Here is a 17709-nt window from a genome sequence, read left to right as displayed (position 1 = left end):
ATTATCTAGGATATCAAGTTACTCAATGTCATGAGAAAGATAAAGGTATATTTGGTTCAAGTATTCGATTAATCAGTGACGGCCCAATCATTTTTGACACCTAAAGCGAAAGAAAACCCGGGGCCCTTACCAAAAGTTAGAGAGATGAATTACATATTTTATAATTTTTTTATTTTTATAATTTATATTGTCGTGCTTTATATATGAAATTACAAAATTTTAAGTTTCTGTTTTGAGAAAGGAGTTCGGTACAAATCATATAACAACCACTTTTCTTTTACTTTTTTCAACAACAATGAAAAATTTTATACATACCAAGAGAAGAAGGTAGAAACATAAATGGAAAAAAAATAAAAATAAACTAATAAGAAGGAAAAAAAAACAAGAAGAAGAATGGCAGTCCTATACGCTCGAGCCCTAGGTAGGAATATTAGTTAATATACCTAGAAAGAAAATGGAAAAAAATTAAACGACTAAAATATAAGAAAAAAATGAAAAGCGGTCCTAGAGACTCGAACCTGAGTAGGAACGTTGATTAAAAGTTAAAAGTAGATGATTATTAATTAAGCCACTCGGCTATCACACATTTTTTATTAAGTTTCAATTACATGGTTTTAAGATAGTTTTATGTAAATATATAAATATTTAATTCTTAAATTGGGGCCTTATTTTTTCGGGGGCCTCAAATCCTAGCTTCACTTGGGAATACTATAGGGCCGCCCCTGTGATTAATAATCAAGACATTTATTAAGCTATAAACTAAAGTCATACAGCAAGGACTAATAAATTTTCGAGTAAGTTTTCAACGCAAAATCGTTTTGGTCATTAACTAGTAGTTAGTAGACTCTTGCCATTCTTAAAAATAAGGTTACTAGATTGTCTACATTTAAAAAAAAAAATAATTATTTTTTTTAAATGGCAAAAAAATTCACGTGTAAATCTGATGAAATCCGTAAACTCTCGCCCTCTGTTAGGTTCGAACCCGGGATTAAAGCCCCTATTTGTCTCTTCACCCAAATATCCTTTGAACTGACACAAGTGAAAATCAAGCACACGTCTCCACTAAAGGAAGACGGACCTCTTACCACTAGTCACTAAACCAACTTCTCAGAATAAATTAAATTACTTGGTTATGTATTACATTACGTAAATTATATTATATATCAAAAGTCCTTGTTTTAATTATTATTAGTTTTTGTATTTTATTTATTTGTTTTATGCGTATTATGAATAACATTTTTCTAATGGCTATTTAATCTACTTCTAATACTTTAATAGTACTACTTTAATGATCATCACCGGTTTTATTTTCATCCACCTCGAATGAGAGAGCTCCTTTTACGCATCAAGATACCATTGAACAAATGTCATTTGGTGTATATTATCGGTAACCATTCCTAGATATGAATGTGCCATTTGTTTCGGCATGTCAAATCTTCCAGCCCAGGTGTTGCTTGTAAAATTGTATATGTCAACATGAGAATGCACCTGAAATCATATATATATAATTAATTAATTCTTTTATAGTCTGTAAGATTCAAAATTCACAATTTTTGTGGCACCCCGTTCAATATTCATCTGATATATAAATATAATTAGACATCGGGTTTTAAATTAAACATCGACACTAACTGCTGCTGCCGCTACCATGGACACACTCATGACCCATTTCAACAACCACCACGGCATCATCGGCGACATCTCCACCACCCACTCACCGTCACCTCTTCTTCTCTAGACAGAGTATTATTATTATCCTCCTCCGAAACCCCTAACCATGTCGTTGACGCTCTCCTTGCCATTCTCTCCTTCATCCTCCCCGCCGTCTCACGTCAAGGAGTTTGACACCCTCTCTCCTTTGCTTTCCTGGGTTGTTGTTGTTACTTGATTATGTCACGTCACGCCACTCATTTATGTGAGTTTTGTCCAAAATGCTTGTTTGTTTGTATTTGTAACCTTGAGGTTTCACGATTATTGTAAAAAATTCGTCACAATCAGCTTGCTTTTAACGTTAAGTCAGGGGCACTTTGGTCTTTTAACTTTATTTAATATTAAAGACTAATTTAGCCCTGTTGCAGATGGGCTGGCATGATCACCGACTGCTAATAATAATAATAATAATAATAATAATAATAAAAGACAAGAGGAGACTGGTTGCCGGAGTCCCAACGAAAGAAATCAGATGAGATGGGTAGGGGAAAGCATAATAGGAAACCAGCACCACCGGCGACAAAGGTGGTTGTTGTGTTGATATGCGTTGGGCTTCTCCTCCTAATTGCTGCAGATCTACTCTACTGGCCTTCAACTTCAACATTTTACAATTACATATCATCTCACTCCAATTCCAATTACTCTGCAGCTGCTGCCAAGGTACCTTTCTTTCATCCATCTAATAACAACATGACATGGATCTACTACTACCTTTTACATTACATAATCATTCATATCAAGTAACTATTGGTTGGATTTCCCTTCCTTCTTTCATCAATACATAGGTTATGCTTGGGATTCCTTCCTTATATTACCAATTTGGATGATATTTTAACATGTAGTAGATTAGATTAGATCAAATAGGATACAAGGAGAAGATCTTATTATTTACTTAAATCAATTGAATGCCTCATGTCATTTTTTATTACAGGACGAGGAGGTAATAATACATCAACATAACAAAAAAGATGCTGTTCGTGGGAGATCTCTATCCAAAACTTTTGCTGATTTGGCTGGACCACAACTCAAATGGGACAAGATGGCCGAATCACCAGTGCCCCGTCTTGACGGAGCAGCAATACAGATCAACGACCAACTCTTTGTTTTTGCCGGATATGGAACCATTGATCTTGTCAGTCAGTCTCTCATTTCTATTCCTAAAGTCTTTACCCCTATTATTCTAGTATTCAAATATATATATATATATATATATATTTTATGATTTCAGGTGCATTCTCATGTTGACATATACAATTTTACAAGCAACACCTGGGCTGGAAGATTTGACATGCCGAAACAAATGGCACATTCACATCTAGGAATGGTTACCGATGGAAGATACATTTATATAGTCACCGGACAATATGGCCCGCAGTGTCGAGGACCTACTGCACATACTTTTGTGCTTGACACCAACACCAAGAAATGGCAGGACATGCCCCCTTTACCAGTTCCCAGGTACTATATTTATTTGTGACTCAAGATCATTTGTGACTTACTGATGCTATAATAAAATGCTCTAATGTGTCAGGTATGCGCCCGCAACTCAACTTTGGAGAGGCAGGCTACATGTAATGGGTGGGAGCAAAGAAGATCGCTATACACCAGGAGTAGATCATTGGAGCATTGCTGTCAAGGATGGGAGAGTTTTAGAAAAGGAATGGCGAACTGAAATGCCCATTCCTCGTGGTGGCCCCCACAGGTTTTTGTTTCTCAATTTGCTTCGAGGCTTGTATTGTGGTGCTAACTCATTATCCTTTTTCTTTTCTTTTTTGAATTTTGTTTCAGGGCTTGCGTTGTGGTGGATGATAGGCTATATATGATTGGTGGTCAAGAAGGTGATTTTATGGCCAAACCAAATTCGCCTATTTTCAAATGCTCCCGAAGGAATGAGGTAGCGTGGTTAAGATGTAATTTCTGAATTTTGTGCGGTGTTCCATGAGGTAGGTAATGTTGGTTAATTCTGATTTAAATGGTGATAGGTTGTATATAGTGATGTCTACATGTTAGATGATGAGATGAAGTGGAAGGTTTTACCTCCTATGCCTAAGCCGGACTCTCACATAGAATTTGCTTGGGCAGTTGTCAACAATTCTATTGTTATTGCGGGTGGCACTACCGAAAAACACCCTGAAACCAAGAAAATGATCCTCGTTGGAGAAATCTTCCAGTTTCACTTAGATACATTGGTAATTAGTTTAGATGTTCTTTAAATTAATCATGTTTGAATGGTTGTTTTGTTAAAGTAGTGGTTCATACTAACTAGGAATACTACTTTGTTGTGCAGAAATGGGCGGTTGTTGGGAAGCTTCCTTATCGTGTGAAAACCACACTGGTAGGGTTCTGGGATGGATGGTTGTACTTCACCTCAGGACAGCGAGATAGAGGACCGGATGATCCTACACCCAAAAAGGTCATTGGAGAGATGTGGAGAACAAAACTAAGTTTGCCTCTTTCTTGATATATGCATTATTTAAATTTGATTATTTAAGATCAGCGCATATATGCTTGTATACAGGTTAGCCGATCTCATGACATCGCGTTGTTGTTTATCCATCGTTTTTCACATAAATACAAAGTGATGTTAAAAAACAACGCAGGACAATATTGTATTCATTTTTGAGTAGGAGATCCAAAGAGTTATCTACATTATTGTCTTTATTGGGTTTACAGATCTGCAGGTCATAAACGAATAAAACATACCAATACATATGCCTAATTTGTTGTACATAAAATCTATATATGCTTTTTGAAGGTGTTTGATTTTGAAGGGTTTGGGTCTGCATAGATGATGTTATTATGTCCATGGTCTAATTTTCAACTTCCATCTTGATGTCACAAAAATCGACAATTCTGTCCAAGAATGTACTTTTTTTTGTTACAACAATAGCACAGAGTATATGTCAATGTATGGCTACTCCCTATATTGAAGCAGAACATAGTCGGTGCTAAGTTAAGCTTTTTAATGAATCTTTATTGGAAAATATTCGAGTCTTGAAGCTGAAATCTGCAAAGGTACAGGTGCTTCTGTACTCTCCTATAATAACAAATTGCCAGATGAAGATTTCCTCTACAGGAAACAGGTGCGTTGTAGTAGCATTAATGTATTCGCATTTCACTGTTTTGTTATTATCATTGCATTAAAGTACTAGTTGTTTCTTTGCAGTTGCATGATTGTATCGGTGTAGCTATCGTTGCATTAGGGCCCGAAACATTCTTAAAGTTCCTGCCTTTGAATGTAGAAGCTCAAGATCCGTCTGATGTCAATGTATGGCTACTCCCTATATTGAAGCAGAACATAGTCGGTGCTAAGTTAAGCTTTTTAATGAATCTTTATTGGAAAATATTCGAGTCTTGAAGCTGAAATCTGCAAAGGTACAGGTGCTTCTGTACTCTCCTATATCACGGTTCAGTTTCATCCAGTGTTTTGACTTTTGACATGTTTGCTTGTACTAGCATGAGCAAGAAGGACGTATTCATTCTGCCAGGAGTCTTGACGGGCTCATATATTCTCTATGGTCTTTCCTGCCTTCATTTTGCAACTATCCTGTGGATACTTTTGAGAGTTTTAAGGATTTAGAAAACGAAATATGCCGTTCTCTTCGCGAAGACCCTGATTTTTGTGGAGTAACATGCTCCAGTCTGCAGATTCTCGTTCAACAGAATAAAAGAGTAACGGAAGTTGAAAATGAACCCTCTGATAAAGTCAGCGTTAGTCAACAGCGAGCAGTTTCCCTCTACACTTCAGAATTTGTAGCTCGTAATTTGGACGCCTTAAGATCCTCTGCACATGAGATTTTGTCTACACTATCAGGAGTTTTTGTTAAATCTTCAAAAGATGACGGTGGATCTTTGCAGGTAGCAAGTTTGACTTTGATGTCTTGTATATTTACAAAATTTGTCTCGTAATCGTCTCTAAGAGTTTGCTAAATTTCCATTTTGAAGAGAACAATTGGTGAGTTTGCATCTATTGCTGACAAAAATGTCGTCTCGAGGCTGTTTAAGAGCACGATGCAAAAATTACTAAAGGTGACAAAGGAGGCTGGCAAAACACAAGATACCAAAGGTTCCAGTTCTATGGAAATTGATAACTTGTCAAATGAAACTTCACTGGCACAAACTCGGTAAGGATCTCCTAGTTTTAATAAACAGCTAGTTAACAAAACCTGTGCGTTGCGGATTTAGTCGTATCGGCTAACATTTTTTTTATAAAAAAAGCGATGCCGGAAACAAAGTGGAAATAAACGCCCAGCTCTAGTATATATGATACAGAAAATAAATGCCTAAAATATGATACAACAGAACACAACACAAACCTATCATGAAATTTGCGGGTTTGGGTTTGACCTGTTTAACCCATTTACTTTTTTTTTAAATGTGTATGTAATAAATTTTAATTGGTATGGGTATCTTATGCTAAAATTTAAAACAAAAAGGGAAGTTTGACATAAGATTTTAAAATGAAAATATAATTATTTTGTATTAGTTTGTATTTTTTTTTGCTGTAAAGTTATAAAATTAAAGTATTAGTATGTTAACACAAAAAAGAGGGGTTAAACAGGTCATTTGTATTTGGGTTTGTGTCAAATTTTCGGGTTCGTTTTTGGCTGGATCCGTCAACTCACGAACATGACTCGTTTAACATCCCCACTTGTTCATCTATCTGAATCTATGATTTGCATGCAGTCTAACAAGAAAACGAGAAACAAAGCATATGAGATTATTGTTCAAATTGGGCATGCCTGCGTGGATGTGTGACGGAACATATATAATAGATTAAAGTATTTTATTTTAATAATTTTAATGCAGGTCCAAAAGAGCAAGGAAGAGGTTGGCAGAAGACGGGTATGAAGAGTTAGAAGACGAGCCACTCGACTTGCTTGACCGTGAAAGGACAAGATCGTCCCTAAGATCTGGTGACAGTCTGAAAAGGACAAGGAGTGTGGCGTCTCGAAGAACAGAAAAGCAAAGGAAAACGGGCCAGTCTGGTTGGGCTTACACGGGTTCAGAATACTCGAGCAAGAAGGCAGGTGGAGATTTGAAGAGGAAGGGGAAGTTTGAGCCGTATGCTTATTGGCCACTGGACCGTAAGCTGGTTAGCCATAGACCAGAGCATCGGGCGGCTGCAAGGAAGGGTATGTCCAGTGTGGTTCAAGGACAAAGATATTAAATTTTGTGTGTTATTTAAAATGACACTAAATATTCAGTTTGATTGTTGTGTATGCAAAAAACATAAGACGATTACGTGATTCTACAACAATCGTTTGAGTCGAGATTTCACAACTTTCATTTGTTGAATATAAATGGTTTTATTATGTTAGACTTGATTGTGATTGTTTCTCTCAGGTAGAGCTCTGCATGCCACAAATCCTCCCAATCCTACATCAGTCCTTTGTGGGTGGTGAGTGTCTCTCTCCATTGAAGGTTGAATGACTTTACCTTTACCTAATAGAATGGAATATTAATTAACCGGGTTTATTTAAGTTTTTATTTTTAATTGTTTAGTTATTTTATATATTGTAATGATTTGTCTTATTTTTATAATGTAGTCTTGTTTTGATTTGATACGTATAATTACTTTCTTATGTTCATTATATTTTTACCATTTGGGTTTTTATTGAGTAGCTTTAACAAACGAATATAAACACGCACACACGCATATGCGGCGCACAACAACATATGCGCTCACACCCTCCTCAAGTTGGAGGTTGAGAAAACCCCAACTTGCGCAGAAGCTTGTGAAAATGAGACCCTTATAAGCTCTTGGTAAAAAGATCATCAAGCTGATCAATCATCTTTGTATGTACTAAAGTTACGAGGCCTTTTTGTAACTTCTCGCGAACAAAATGACAATCGATTTCAATATGCTTAGTTCGTTCATGGAAGACAGGATTATTTGCAATATAAATTGCGGTCTGACTAGAGTAATGCTAGGAACTTTAAACTCAGAGAGAAGTTTTGTCAACCATGCAAGTTCGGCAATTATACGTCGTAGATATCTCTATTCGGCTTCAATGGAACTTAAAGAAATAGTATGTTGTTTCTTATATTTCCAAGAAATCGGAGAACCCCCTAGAGAAATGTAAAAAACGTTGACCGATCGACGAGTATTAGGACAAGCCGCCCAATCCGAATCATAGAACGCCTGTAAGTCAAAAGAATGATTGTTATTGAAAAATAATCTTTGAGATAAAGTGCCTTGACATATGAAAGAGTATGAAGAGCGACATTCCAATGAGACATCCTTGGATTTTGCATGAATTGACTCAAAAATTGGACCGCAAAAGCAATATTAGGACTTGTGTGAGTAAGTTAATTAAGTTTACCAACAAGTTTCCTGTATCGTAAAGGTTCTTCAAAAGCGAGCCCCTCATGAGCTTTCAGTTGTAAATGATGATGTAATATCTCGGATTTTTCGTATTTGAATTCATTTATGTTTAAACCGACTCGGGAATAAAATACGGATCTTACGAATTATTTAAATTTTGTATTTATTAGTATTTAACTTGGTTTAACATATTATATACTAGGATAGAGCCCGTGTAATACACGGGTTGTTAAAATATAAAAAATTTAAACTTAATAATATACATATTAACATATCTTATGAATTAATAAGATATAAATAATTTATTAAAATACATAAATTATTAAGAATAATTTGTATTTGCATTTTAAAAGTAATAAAATGGAAGGTTGTGAATTTATAGCAATTAAGAAAAAGAGAAGACTAACATCAATTAATCCTAGTTGAGTTGGTAAGCCATAAACATTTTAAAAGTAAGGTATTGAGTTTAATTTCCACCAACAACATATTTTTTATTTTATCATTCATGAAAGAAAAATTGTAAAAATGGAAACTTGTACACTTGGAGCCTATGTGAAGGGTCTAATTGAATGACAAGTGGAAAACTTGTGTTGCTTTAATATATAGGTAGATTCTCATAACTTTCAAACTCGTGAAACAATGCTTAGAAACTCTTAAAATCGCGTTTATGGAAGTACATGGACTAATTTTGCCAATTCTTTTCTATTTTTGACTAAATTAATGAAACTTAAGTTCCAATAAATGTTATAGCACATCCCAATTCGTTTTCTTGTTGTCCAAGCCGAAATCTTTGAGTTAGTATACCCGATTTTGTCATTTATTGATTATTTCGTTTCATAATCGAGTTGTTTATCTAATAAACAAGTTTTAACCTTTAATATTTAATCAAGACATGTTCTAAACCTAAAAACTAGTTAAACATCAGCCACCATCTCCTAAAATCTAAATCCCCCTTCTCCTTTATCAATTTCATAAAAATTGTTCAAGTTCTTTCAACTACGGTTTTACTTTGGTGTTCAAGACTCGTTGACTCGTCTTTTCCCATCTCTCCTTTATGTTCCAGGGTAAGTTGTCTTCATGAAAAATGTTGGGTTTTATCTAAATAACAAAAGCCCTCTATCAATTGTATTTATCTCATAATAATCCCTCAAAGTTCATCTTCGGCCAACTATGGTTCATCATCAAACAAGAACACTTACAGGTAATTATTATATGCATTATAATTGTTTTAAGCCACAAAACAAAACCCCTAACATAATTTAAACAAACATGGAAAAAAATTTTTAGATTGAATCCTAGGGTTATTTTGATGAGGATGATGAATATGAGATATAAGTTAGATATTTTTTATTCTATCCTAATAACAACTTTCAAGCTGGTTCAACAAGTAAAACCATGTAAGTGTGGGCATGGAGACCTGGGTTTGAACCCGGATCAGGACCTGATTTTTGTTCATTTTTAAGTTATTTCTTTTATATTATAAATCAAATAAATTAATTGAAAATTATCATAAATCAAATAAAAATACTTTAAATTAAATAAAATTAATTATAAACTAAATTTTATCATCTTTCATTTAAAAATTAACTTTTCGTTTCCATTTAGCGACAAACCGTTAACATTTTATTACTTTCCGTTAATGCCTAAAATATGTTAAATAATCATATTTGTGATAAAATTTAGACCGATAAAATTCATGTCCATAAATAATATAATTCTTAAATTAAATTTAATCATTTTTCATCCAAAAACCAAGTTTTTTTTAACATTCGTTAAGTTTCGTAAAACCCGAGTAATATTATATTATTTATTCGTTTCGTTAACTTTATATACGCTAATGTAACCGTTTCAAGATGAAATTTTTGTTAAAATCGATGTTCATAAACGTCATAATTCTCATGTTGGTATTAAGTTATTAATTAATTAATACTAAAACAATTTAAAGCGTTAAAATCCGTTAAAACTTAAAAATAATATTAATGCTTTAAGATATTAAAATACGTATTAAAACAGTGCAGCATATCTAAAACCAAAGTTAATTCAATCCCGGTAGCTAGTCTTGATTGTCTTTGCATTTTCATTTATAGTTCGTGACGTTTGACCACTTCGGTTTTTCTTTAAACTCGCTTTTGGCTTTCTTTCAAGTTATCTCCAATCTCAAAAATGAGTTTCTCACACCCCATTTTTAACGCTTTTATACTTTTGGGGGTAGCATATATATCATATTCAACCAACTGTTTATTTTATTCGTTTACAAAACTGCGATTCGTATCATGGACTTGTGTGTTTACTTGATTATGAGATAAAGTGGAAGGTTTTACCTCCTATGCCTAAGCCGGACTCTCACATAGAATTTGCTTGGGCAGTTGTCAACAATTCTATTGTTATTGCGGGTGGCACTACCGAAAAACACCCTGAAACCAAGAAAATGATCCTCGTTGGAGAAATCTTCCAGTTTCACTTAGATACATTGGTAATTAGTTTAGATGTTCTTTTAAGTAATCATGTTTGAATGGTTGTTTTGTTAAAAATAGTGGTTAATACTAACTAGGAATACTACTTTGTTGTGCAGAAATGGGCGGTTGTTGGGAAGCTTCCTTATCGTGTGAAAACCACACTGGTAGGGTTCTGGGATGGATGGTTGTACTTCACCTCAGGACAACGAGATAGAGGACCGGATGATCCTACACCCAAAAAGGTCATTGGAGAGATGTGGAGAACAAAACTAAGTTTGCCTCTTTCTTGATATATGCATTAGTTGAATTTGATTATTTAAGATCAGCACATATATGCTTGTATACAGGTTAGCCGATCTCCTGACATTGCGTTGTTGTTTATCCATCTTTTTTCAAATAAATACAAAGTGATGGAAAAAAACAATGCAGGACAATGTTGTATTCATTTTTGAGTAGGAGTTCCAAAGTGTTATCTACATTATTGGCTTCACAGATCTATAGGTCATAAACGAATAAAACATACCAATACATATGCCTAATTTGTTGTACATAAAATCTATATATGCTTTTTGAAGGTGTTTGATTTTGAAGGGTTTGGGTCTGCATAGATGATGTTCATATGTCCATGGTCTAATTTTCAACTTCCATCATGATGTCACAAAAATCGGCAATTCTGTCTAAGAATGTACTTTTGGTTAAAACAATAGCACCGAGTACATGTATACATGCCCCGAGTTACAAATCTTAAAAGATTAGCATGCATTCAATTTAATCAAGATACTCCATGAAGTCGATAGGCATCATTTTACATGTATTTAGGTCCCAAAACAATATTTAAATGTGAATTTAGACAAGATGCTCAAATCGAGTGTTTGTTTGGCCTCAATTATCTCTTGATTGCTGACAAGAAAGTTCCTAGGTTCATCACATTATACAAACCTTTTGTATGCTCTAAGCTTACTAGACTCGGTCCATTACATTTAAACCGTGATCATCGTTAAAATAAGAGTTTTGACGAACCATATGGCCCGTATAATAAAAAATCACCTCGTATGACCATTTGATCTACTAACACGGTTCTAATGTAAATTTGCAGATTTAAAAGGATAATAACCTCGTTATCTATACCAGTTCATGCTTTTAAATAGGTTGTACTATATTCATTGTTTTGTTTAATTTCATTTGCAACAATTTGCTTTTGTGCTCAAATAGGCCTTTGGATCTTGGTTGCCAATGCCATATCTACTTTTGTTTAAAGGTAGAGTCTTGAGAAAGGTTGGGTTCCGTATGCCGGTGTCATATATGTTAATGGTCAAACATGTAGTATAATTTGCTGATATGGGTGTATCAGACAGTCGGTTGCAGGTTCTGTGAATTTTTGGATTCGATTTCAGCTTTAGTTCGTTCTCAGGTAATAAATTCAGATCTGGAGTGTGTTTTTGTTGTGGTTTCCTTTGCTACAAAGTCTCAAATTCTAGACTGTCACATTTTTTTCCCATTTCGTTGACACTGTAAAGAATTTGGATTTGTATTTTACTCGTAACGGGTCAGATCACAACCGGCAATTTATATATTTTATCGACAACGGGTCGGATTACATTTTGTTGGTAATACATCTAATGCATTTAACGGGTAAGAATACTAGTTTGAGATAATTGGTGGAAGAATTGAATAATTCACTAAACTAAAATTGTATAAAAAAATGATTATTAATTAATAATCATGCATGGGTTGTGTTAGAGAAGGATTAAGAAAGTAGATCCATCATAAGAAGTTTATATATAAATATGATATAAAGAAATTACAGAGAGAAAAGAAAGAAATCACTAGAAGAAGCACAAATTTAGTTAAGTTGATAGCTCAACCACGCTTAACAGGATCAAAATTAGAAACCCCAATGATTGCTCCCAAAATCCCACCAAGCACAACACCACCGGCTCCAATACTCAGCAGGAAGTTATTCAACGACGGAGTCACACCGGACGCCGCCTGTGCCACCTCGGGAACCACCATGGACGCCGCTACAACTGCCGCAGTCAACGCCGTCACAGTAGTGTTCTGATCTTTCAAAGAGCTCTTAACCACCAAGCGTGCTTTGCTTGGTGTCTTTGAGGATCGTGGGTTGAACAAGGAGGCTGTGGGTGGGAGAGTGGTCTTGTGGGTCAATGGCATGGCCATGGAGACAGCACAAGTGGAAGCCATTGATGACCAAGAGACTTTGTATGGTAGCTTAGCTTTGTGGTGGATGAGGAGAATTAAAACAAGAAGGTGATGATGGTTGTTAAGTTAAAGGAAGGTTGAGAGGTGTATAATATCTGTGAATCTGAGTTGGCAGTTTCTCCACTAGGTATTGGTGGATAGCCTTATCTACACATCCAATCCTCATCTCATCTCATCTCATCTCATCTCATCTCATCTCATCTCATGTTATATGATTTATATCAATTTCTAAAATACATATTCTTGATTTATCGTTACCATCCTTTAACTCATCCCACATTAAAATCTAGCGATTACTCTTGGTAGATAATTTACATATCAGTATTGTGTTATGGGTAATTACTACTACTTACCTATTATGTAATTTCATAAGATCAAGTTTAAACTAAAATAAACCATCATTCTTATGAATACAATAATAATAATTATGAAACGAATTATAACATAATATAAAATACCAAGTAATTAAGCAAACTAACCCGATAAAATTCATGTTCTACATGCATATGTTCCTAAAACAAATGCTCTAAGCCAAACATGTTTATCTTCTATGATAGAAAATAGTAGTGTAATTATATTGAAGGAGATGATTACAAGTAAATGATCCTAATGTAACCCTGTAAAACGGTTGCATTACGTCTTGAAAAAGTTGTACCAAGTCTAATGTAATATTTTGTCGGGGGCTTAGAAGCAGTTGAATTAGACCTAATGCAATCTTTACAAGGCCTAATGCAATCTTGTTCAATTTTTTTGAAAAATAACTAGTATTAAAAATCAAGTTTTAAGTTTATATGCAATTAAAAAAAACATATTCAGTGTTTTTCAACAAGTTTGGTATATTTCCACTGATTTTACCCATTTGACATGTTAGAATAGAACACAACCCAAGCCGAAACAAGCAGGTTGATATGCTTCATATTTTCACCTTCAAAAGGGGGACAATTCTGATTAATTTGTTGTGTGCGTATCTAATTTAATATCGAATATCACCAAAAACAACTTTAGAAGCTTTACCATTTGCAAATCAAAACCTTCTATATTTTTGTTGTCGTTTTCAGTTAATTACGCAGCCTTCTAAAATAAAAATAAGTATTGGATTTAAGGTTTAACAACACAACCTTTCTAATACAACTCACAAATTTCAATAAAATTAGTATGTTTCAAGAAAAAGGCTGTAGCCTTTATAATATAAGTCACAAATGTTTCAAACTTTCAATAAAATAAGTATGGTATTTGACATTAATTAATTACTAAAATCTGGCTCAAGATTGCCTCTATTTTTTTTATAATGAATTTAATTTGATATAGGTGGGTGACAGTTGGTAGAGCCGTAAGGTGCACAAATCGGGTTTTTCAAATACCTGGGTTCGTGTATGAAACCGGATTCGGGTATGACGGGGTACTGGAAAATCGGGTATTGGTAATACCCGGATCGGGTTCGGGTCCGGGTATTGTCTCTAAAAACATACCCTATGCACCGGGTTCGGGTCAGATATAGAACCGGGTATTCTAAAACCGGGTATTTGAATATTGTATTTCCGGGTATTGAAAAACCCTATTTTTGGGTTTTTTCCGGGTATAGATTGGATTTTTTTTAAGGGGTTAAGATTTTTAGGGGTATTTTCGGGTATTTTAAGGTATTTTTCGGGTATAGATCGGGTATTGAAAAACCCGGTTTCGGGTATTGGAAAAACTCGGTCCCGGGTATGGAACCGGTTCCGGTTTTCGGGTATAAATCGGGTCTGGTTTCGGGTACGGTTTTGGTACTGAAATTCATACCCTATGGGTAGGGTACGTGTTCGGGTATAACAAAAACAGGTTCTAGGTATTTTTTTCATGTCCGGTTTCGGGTTCGGGTTTTTTTTTCACCTCTAGTAGTTGGTAGACATCAAGAGAAGAACACTAGTTACCGGGTTAATTGGATCGTAATAAAACAGAAGAAAGCCCAAATGTATGAACAGGCTATAATTTTCTCTTATTGTAAACTATACCGAACTATAATTGTACCGTGGCAAACTAAATTGATGCCGACTGAACATAGGTATCAGTGGTAGGTATTATCAGACCGATACTTCCATTTGCTTTTATAGTTTTTGGTCAATATAAAACATATATCAATATCTTGTTGGAAATATCACAATTTTATCTTTTAGGTTCTTTTGTTGTTGCTATATAGAGTGCCTTGTACCGTATTAAACCGAAGGAATATTAACTAAACATCTGTCGCGTTACGTGGGAGAATCCTACTTGTAATAATTAAATTTCAATATTGTTTCGATTATTATATTCGTGTTTCAAATTTTAAGCGACAAACTAACATACATTAAATATTTTGATTAACCATTTAAAATTGCATCTTATATAATTTAAACCCTCCACATTTAATATAGAGGGGATAGGGCCGAGCTAGGGAAGGGGCAAGGTGGACGACCGCTCATGACCCAGTCTCTCAAGTAGCCTGAAAGTTCTAATTTATATCCCTCTATTCTAATAAAATAAAATAATTATGTACACATGTTATGATATGGTTTTTTTCTCCCTATCAAAATTCCGCTAAACCATCATATCCTGTCCAATAACTTACCCGATTTGGATGCTGTGTAATTTGTGTACTTTCGTAGTGAACCATGTGTGTTGTAATTTGTTAAAAGATAAATGTTTTACACTAAATAAATAAATAAATAATTATTCATGTTCTCCATCATCCCAGCACACCCTAATTTTATCTCCATAAACTCCATAGCAAAGACGTGACAATTCCTCATTGATCAATTTCATTCTCCATTCCTCCATTTTTCGTATAATTTTGTTTTTTAATAGTGTCTGAAATTACCACCAATACCCAAGTGAGCCTTACCAAGATGGGATGACAAGTTGACAACGTCCATACTGATTTTAGCGCTCCAGACCTGACTCACTTAGGAGAAAACCCCATAAAGTCAGGTTTCAAATATGAGAATAGCTTTAACCATTGCCATATGTCATCGCATCATGATCAGAATGGCAACTGCTCCATACACTCCAAACATCCTAAATGCATGCAGATAGATTAGCATGTAATTGCACACATGCACAAGTAGAAGTTTGTGTTTGATGGTCTGGAAACTAAAAAACTGGTTTCAAAACATAAATACTCAAGTGATCTTGTCTTTATAGAATAAAAACTATACAACTCGTAGCTTTTAAACTGGTAGGCCAAACTTGTATATACAATAGACCATAAAATAACTTTTACCAAAAGAAAAAAAATCGAAATTATTTAATTCTGGTATTTGCAATTGTTAGAACTGCCTAGAATAATTAAAATCTTTATATAAATATATCAATGGTTTGTTAAGAAAAAAGAATAATAATAATAATAATAATAATAATAATGAAATATAAATTTCACACTCAATTTGCATAACCCTTGTTATGACCACAAACAAAAAATCCTAAAACAATTATTGAATGGGAGACTCTCTAAAGCTATCAAAACCTCCAACTCAATTATTATTATTATCACCACCACCACCACCAATCCGATCAAACATGCCCTTCTTATACTACGGTCTTGTTGTTGTCGCCACCGCCGCCATCGTCCTTGCCGTCTACAACCTCATAGTCGTACGTTGGTGCGCCACTCAATCCCAACGCTCACGTGAAGCTAACCACCTCCCCATCCACCGGAGAAACAACAATATCATGTTGTCACGGCCACCGGATTCCCGCGTTGGTTTAACATCAAGTGTTAGATACAAAAAAGGACTTGAAGATGCTGATTTCGACATGGAGTGCTCGGTTTGCTTATCGGTTTATGAAGACGGCGAAGAAGTGAGGAAGTTGCCAAGGTGTAACCACTCGTTTCATATTGCGTGTATAGACATGTGGTTGTATTCTCATATGGACTGCCCATTGTGTCGTGCCCCGGTGATGGTGTCGCCATGACGACACCAACACTGGCGTACTGAGGACTAGACGGGTTAGGTGGATTTAGAGCTAGTTAGAGCATTCACAATAGCTCCTCTATAATTATGCGAGAGAGATCTCTAATTTTTTTAGATGGTTATGAGTGAATAATAGAGAAAAGTTTAAAGAGATTGTAAATTTTGAAAGAATACTGTTCTTCCTTTATTTATTTTTTAATTAATATATTTGAAAGTGGTCGTGGATGAATTGAAGAAAAAATATAATGATGGAGATGTAAAAGAATATTATTTGATTGAATATAAGAGAGAAAATAGAGAAGCTGACTCTTAATTGTTAAAAAGAATTGGTTATTTTTCATCTCTTTTCTTTTATATATATATATATTTTTAATTTGATGAGTTAAATATATATGCACGCTATTCTATAGTGAAAATGAAAGGGGAAAGTTGAAGACAATGCATGTTGTTGAGTGGCGGGCGGATGTGGGCCTTATATCAGTTTTAGATATTTCAATAAATAATAGATCTTAATTAATCCACATGGATCTCATATTATCAAACCTAGTTATAATATCTGGCCGAATGCCCGTAAGATATATACTTATTAGATTCAGGATACCTTTAGCCATCAAGTATATACGTTAGTTGGTTTGTTAAAAACTAACAATTAGGATTTCAAATATGCCTCTCTAATAAAAGAATCCTATTTTTCAATCAGCTAGAATTTTATTTTCCGGCACATACAATTTTGGCTTAGTTTTTTCACGGGTGATTCGTATTGTATCATCCAGTAAACCCTTAATCACTACATTGCTTAATGATAATTAATTAAGGTTCTATCTTTGCTCCCCATTCATATTCTTCACACCTGATTCAATCGACAGGCCGCCCTTGATTTCAATCGATATTCTTCACCTCTCCCTAATAAAGGAATTCATAGATGTTTAATAGCCAGTTTTAATCAATGTTCAATAATACACGACATCTAACAAATTAAGTCAATCTAGATACAACTGGGTTAGGAGTTCAATCTAGCTATCATGTTCAATCGATAAACAACCCAACATTAGGAAGGTATGTCTTTTAA

The 17709-nt window shown here is 34.6% G+C and overlaps 3 protein-coding genes and 1 pseudogene across 4 annotated transcripts; 3 read left to right on the top strand and 1 right to left on the bottom strand.

Annotated features, from left to right (window-relative positions):
- The first annotated feature begins 2187 nt into the window (after nt 1-2187).
- On the top strand, nt 2188-4212 carry LOC143615620 (kelch repeat-containing protein At3g27220-like). The gene is made up of 7 exons (XM_077088706.1): nt 2188-2370; nt 2642-2842; nt 2939-3168; nt 3242-3412; nt 3499-3604; nt 3693-3899; nt 3998-4212. The coding sequence occupies exons 1-7, from the start codon at nt 2188-2190 to the stop codon at nt 4169-4171; spliced, it is 1272 nt and encodes a 423-aa protein (XP_076944821.1). The 3' UTR covers nt 4172-4212.
- A 2-nt stretch (nt 4213-4214) lies between these two features.
- LOC143615619 (ribosomal RNA-processing protein 12-like) lies at nt 4215-6880 on the top strand (annotated as a pseudogene). Its single transcript, XR_013150506.1, has 6 exons — nt 4215-4228; nt 4703-4793; nt 4877-5085; nt 5167-5568; nt 5656-5834; nt 6520-6880. The product of XR_013150506.1 is annotated as a ribosomal RNA-processing protein 12-like (transcript).
- A 5450-nt stretch (nt 6881-12330) lies between these two features.
- LOC143615625 (uncharacterized) lies at nt 12331-12700 on the bottom strand. The gene has a single exon (XM_077088710.1). The coding sequence runs from the start codon at nt 12694-12696 to the stop codon at nt 12355-12357; it is 342 nt and encodes a 113-aa protein (XP_076944825.1). The 5' UTR covers nt 12697-12700; the 3' UTR covers nt 12331-12354.
- A 3545-nt stretch (nt 12701-16245) lies between these two features.
- On the top strand, nt 16246-16641 carry LOC143615617 (RING-H2 finger protein ATL52-like). Its single transcript, XM_077088705.1, has one exon. It carries the CDS (start codon nt 16246-16248, stop codon nt 16639-16641), a length of 396 nt encoding a protein of 131 aa, XP_076944820.1.
- Nucleotides 16642-17709: the final 1068 nt, after the last annotated feature.

The sequence above is a fragment of the Bidens hawaiensis genome, unplaced genomic scaffold (genome assembly GCF_021521415.1).
Source record: "Bidens hawaiensis isolate Kalapana, Puna unplaced genomic scaffold, B.hawaiensis_p1.1 tig00043639_1, whole genome shotgun sequence".
Taxonomy (NCBI): domain Eukaryota; kingdom Viridiplantae; phylum Streptophyta; class Magnoliopsida; order Asterales; family Asteraceae; genus Bidens; species Bidens hawaiensis.
The sequence above is the reverse complement of the archived record's forward strand: the minus strand, read 5'-3'. Positions and strand labels throughout refer to the sequence as shown.

What these genes read in the sequence shown, in the direction of transcription:
- LOC143615625 (XM_077088710.1), bottom strand. Translation starts at nt 12,696, where the DNA reads ATGGCTTCCACTTGTGCTGTCTCCATGGCCATGCCATTGACCCACAAG.
- LOC143615617 (XM_077088705.1), top strand. Translation starts at nt 16,246, where the DNA reads ATGCCCTTCTTATACTACGGTCTTGTTGTTGTCGCCACCGCCGCCATC.
- LOC143615620 (XM_077088706.1), top strand. Translation starts at nt 2,188, where the DNA reads ATGGGTAGGGGAAAGCATAATAGGAAACCAGCACCACCGGCGACAAAG. An exon ending in AATGCTCCCGAAGGAATGAG is followed by an intron (nt 3,605 to 3,692) that starts GTAGCGTGGTTA and finishes AAATGGTGATAG; the next exon opens with GTTGTATATAGTGATGTCTA. An exon ending in AGTTTCACTTAGATACATTG is followed by an intron (nt 3,900 to 3,997) that starts GTAATTAGTTTA and finishes TTTGTTGTGCAG; the next exon opens with AAATGGGCGGTTGTTGGGAA.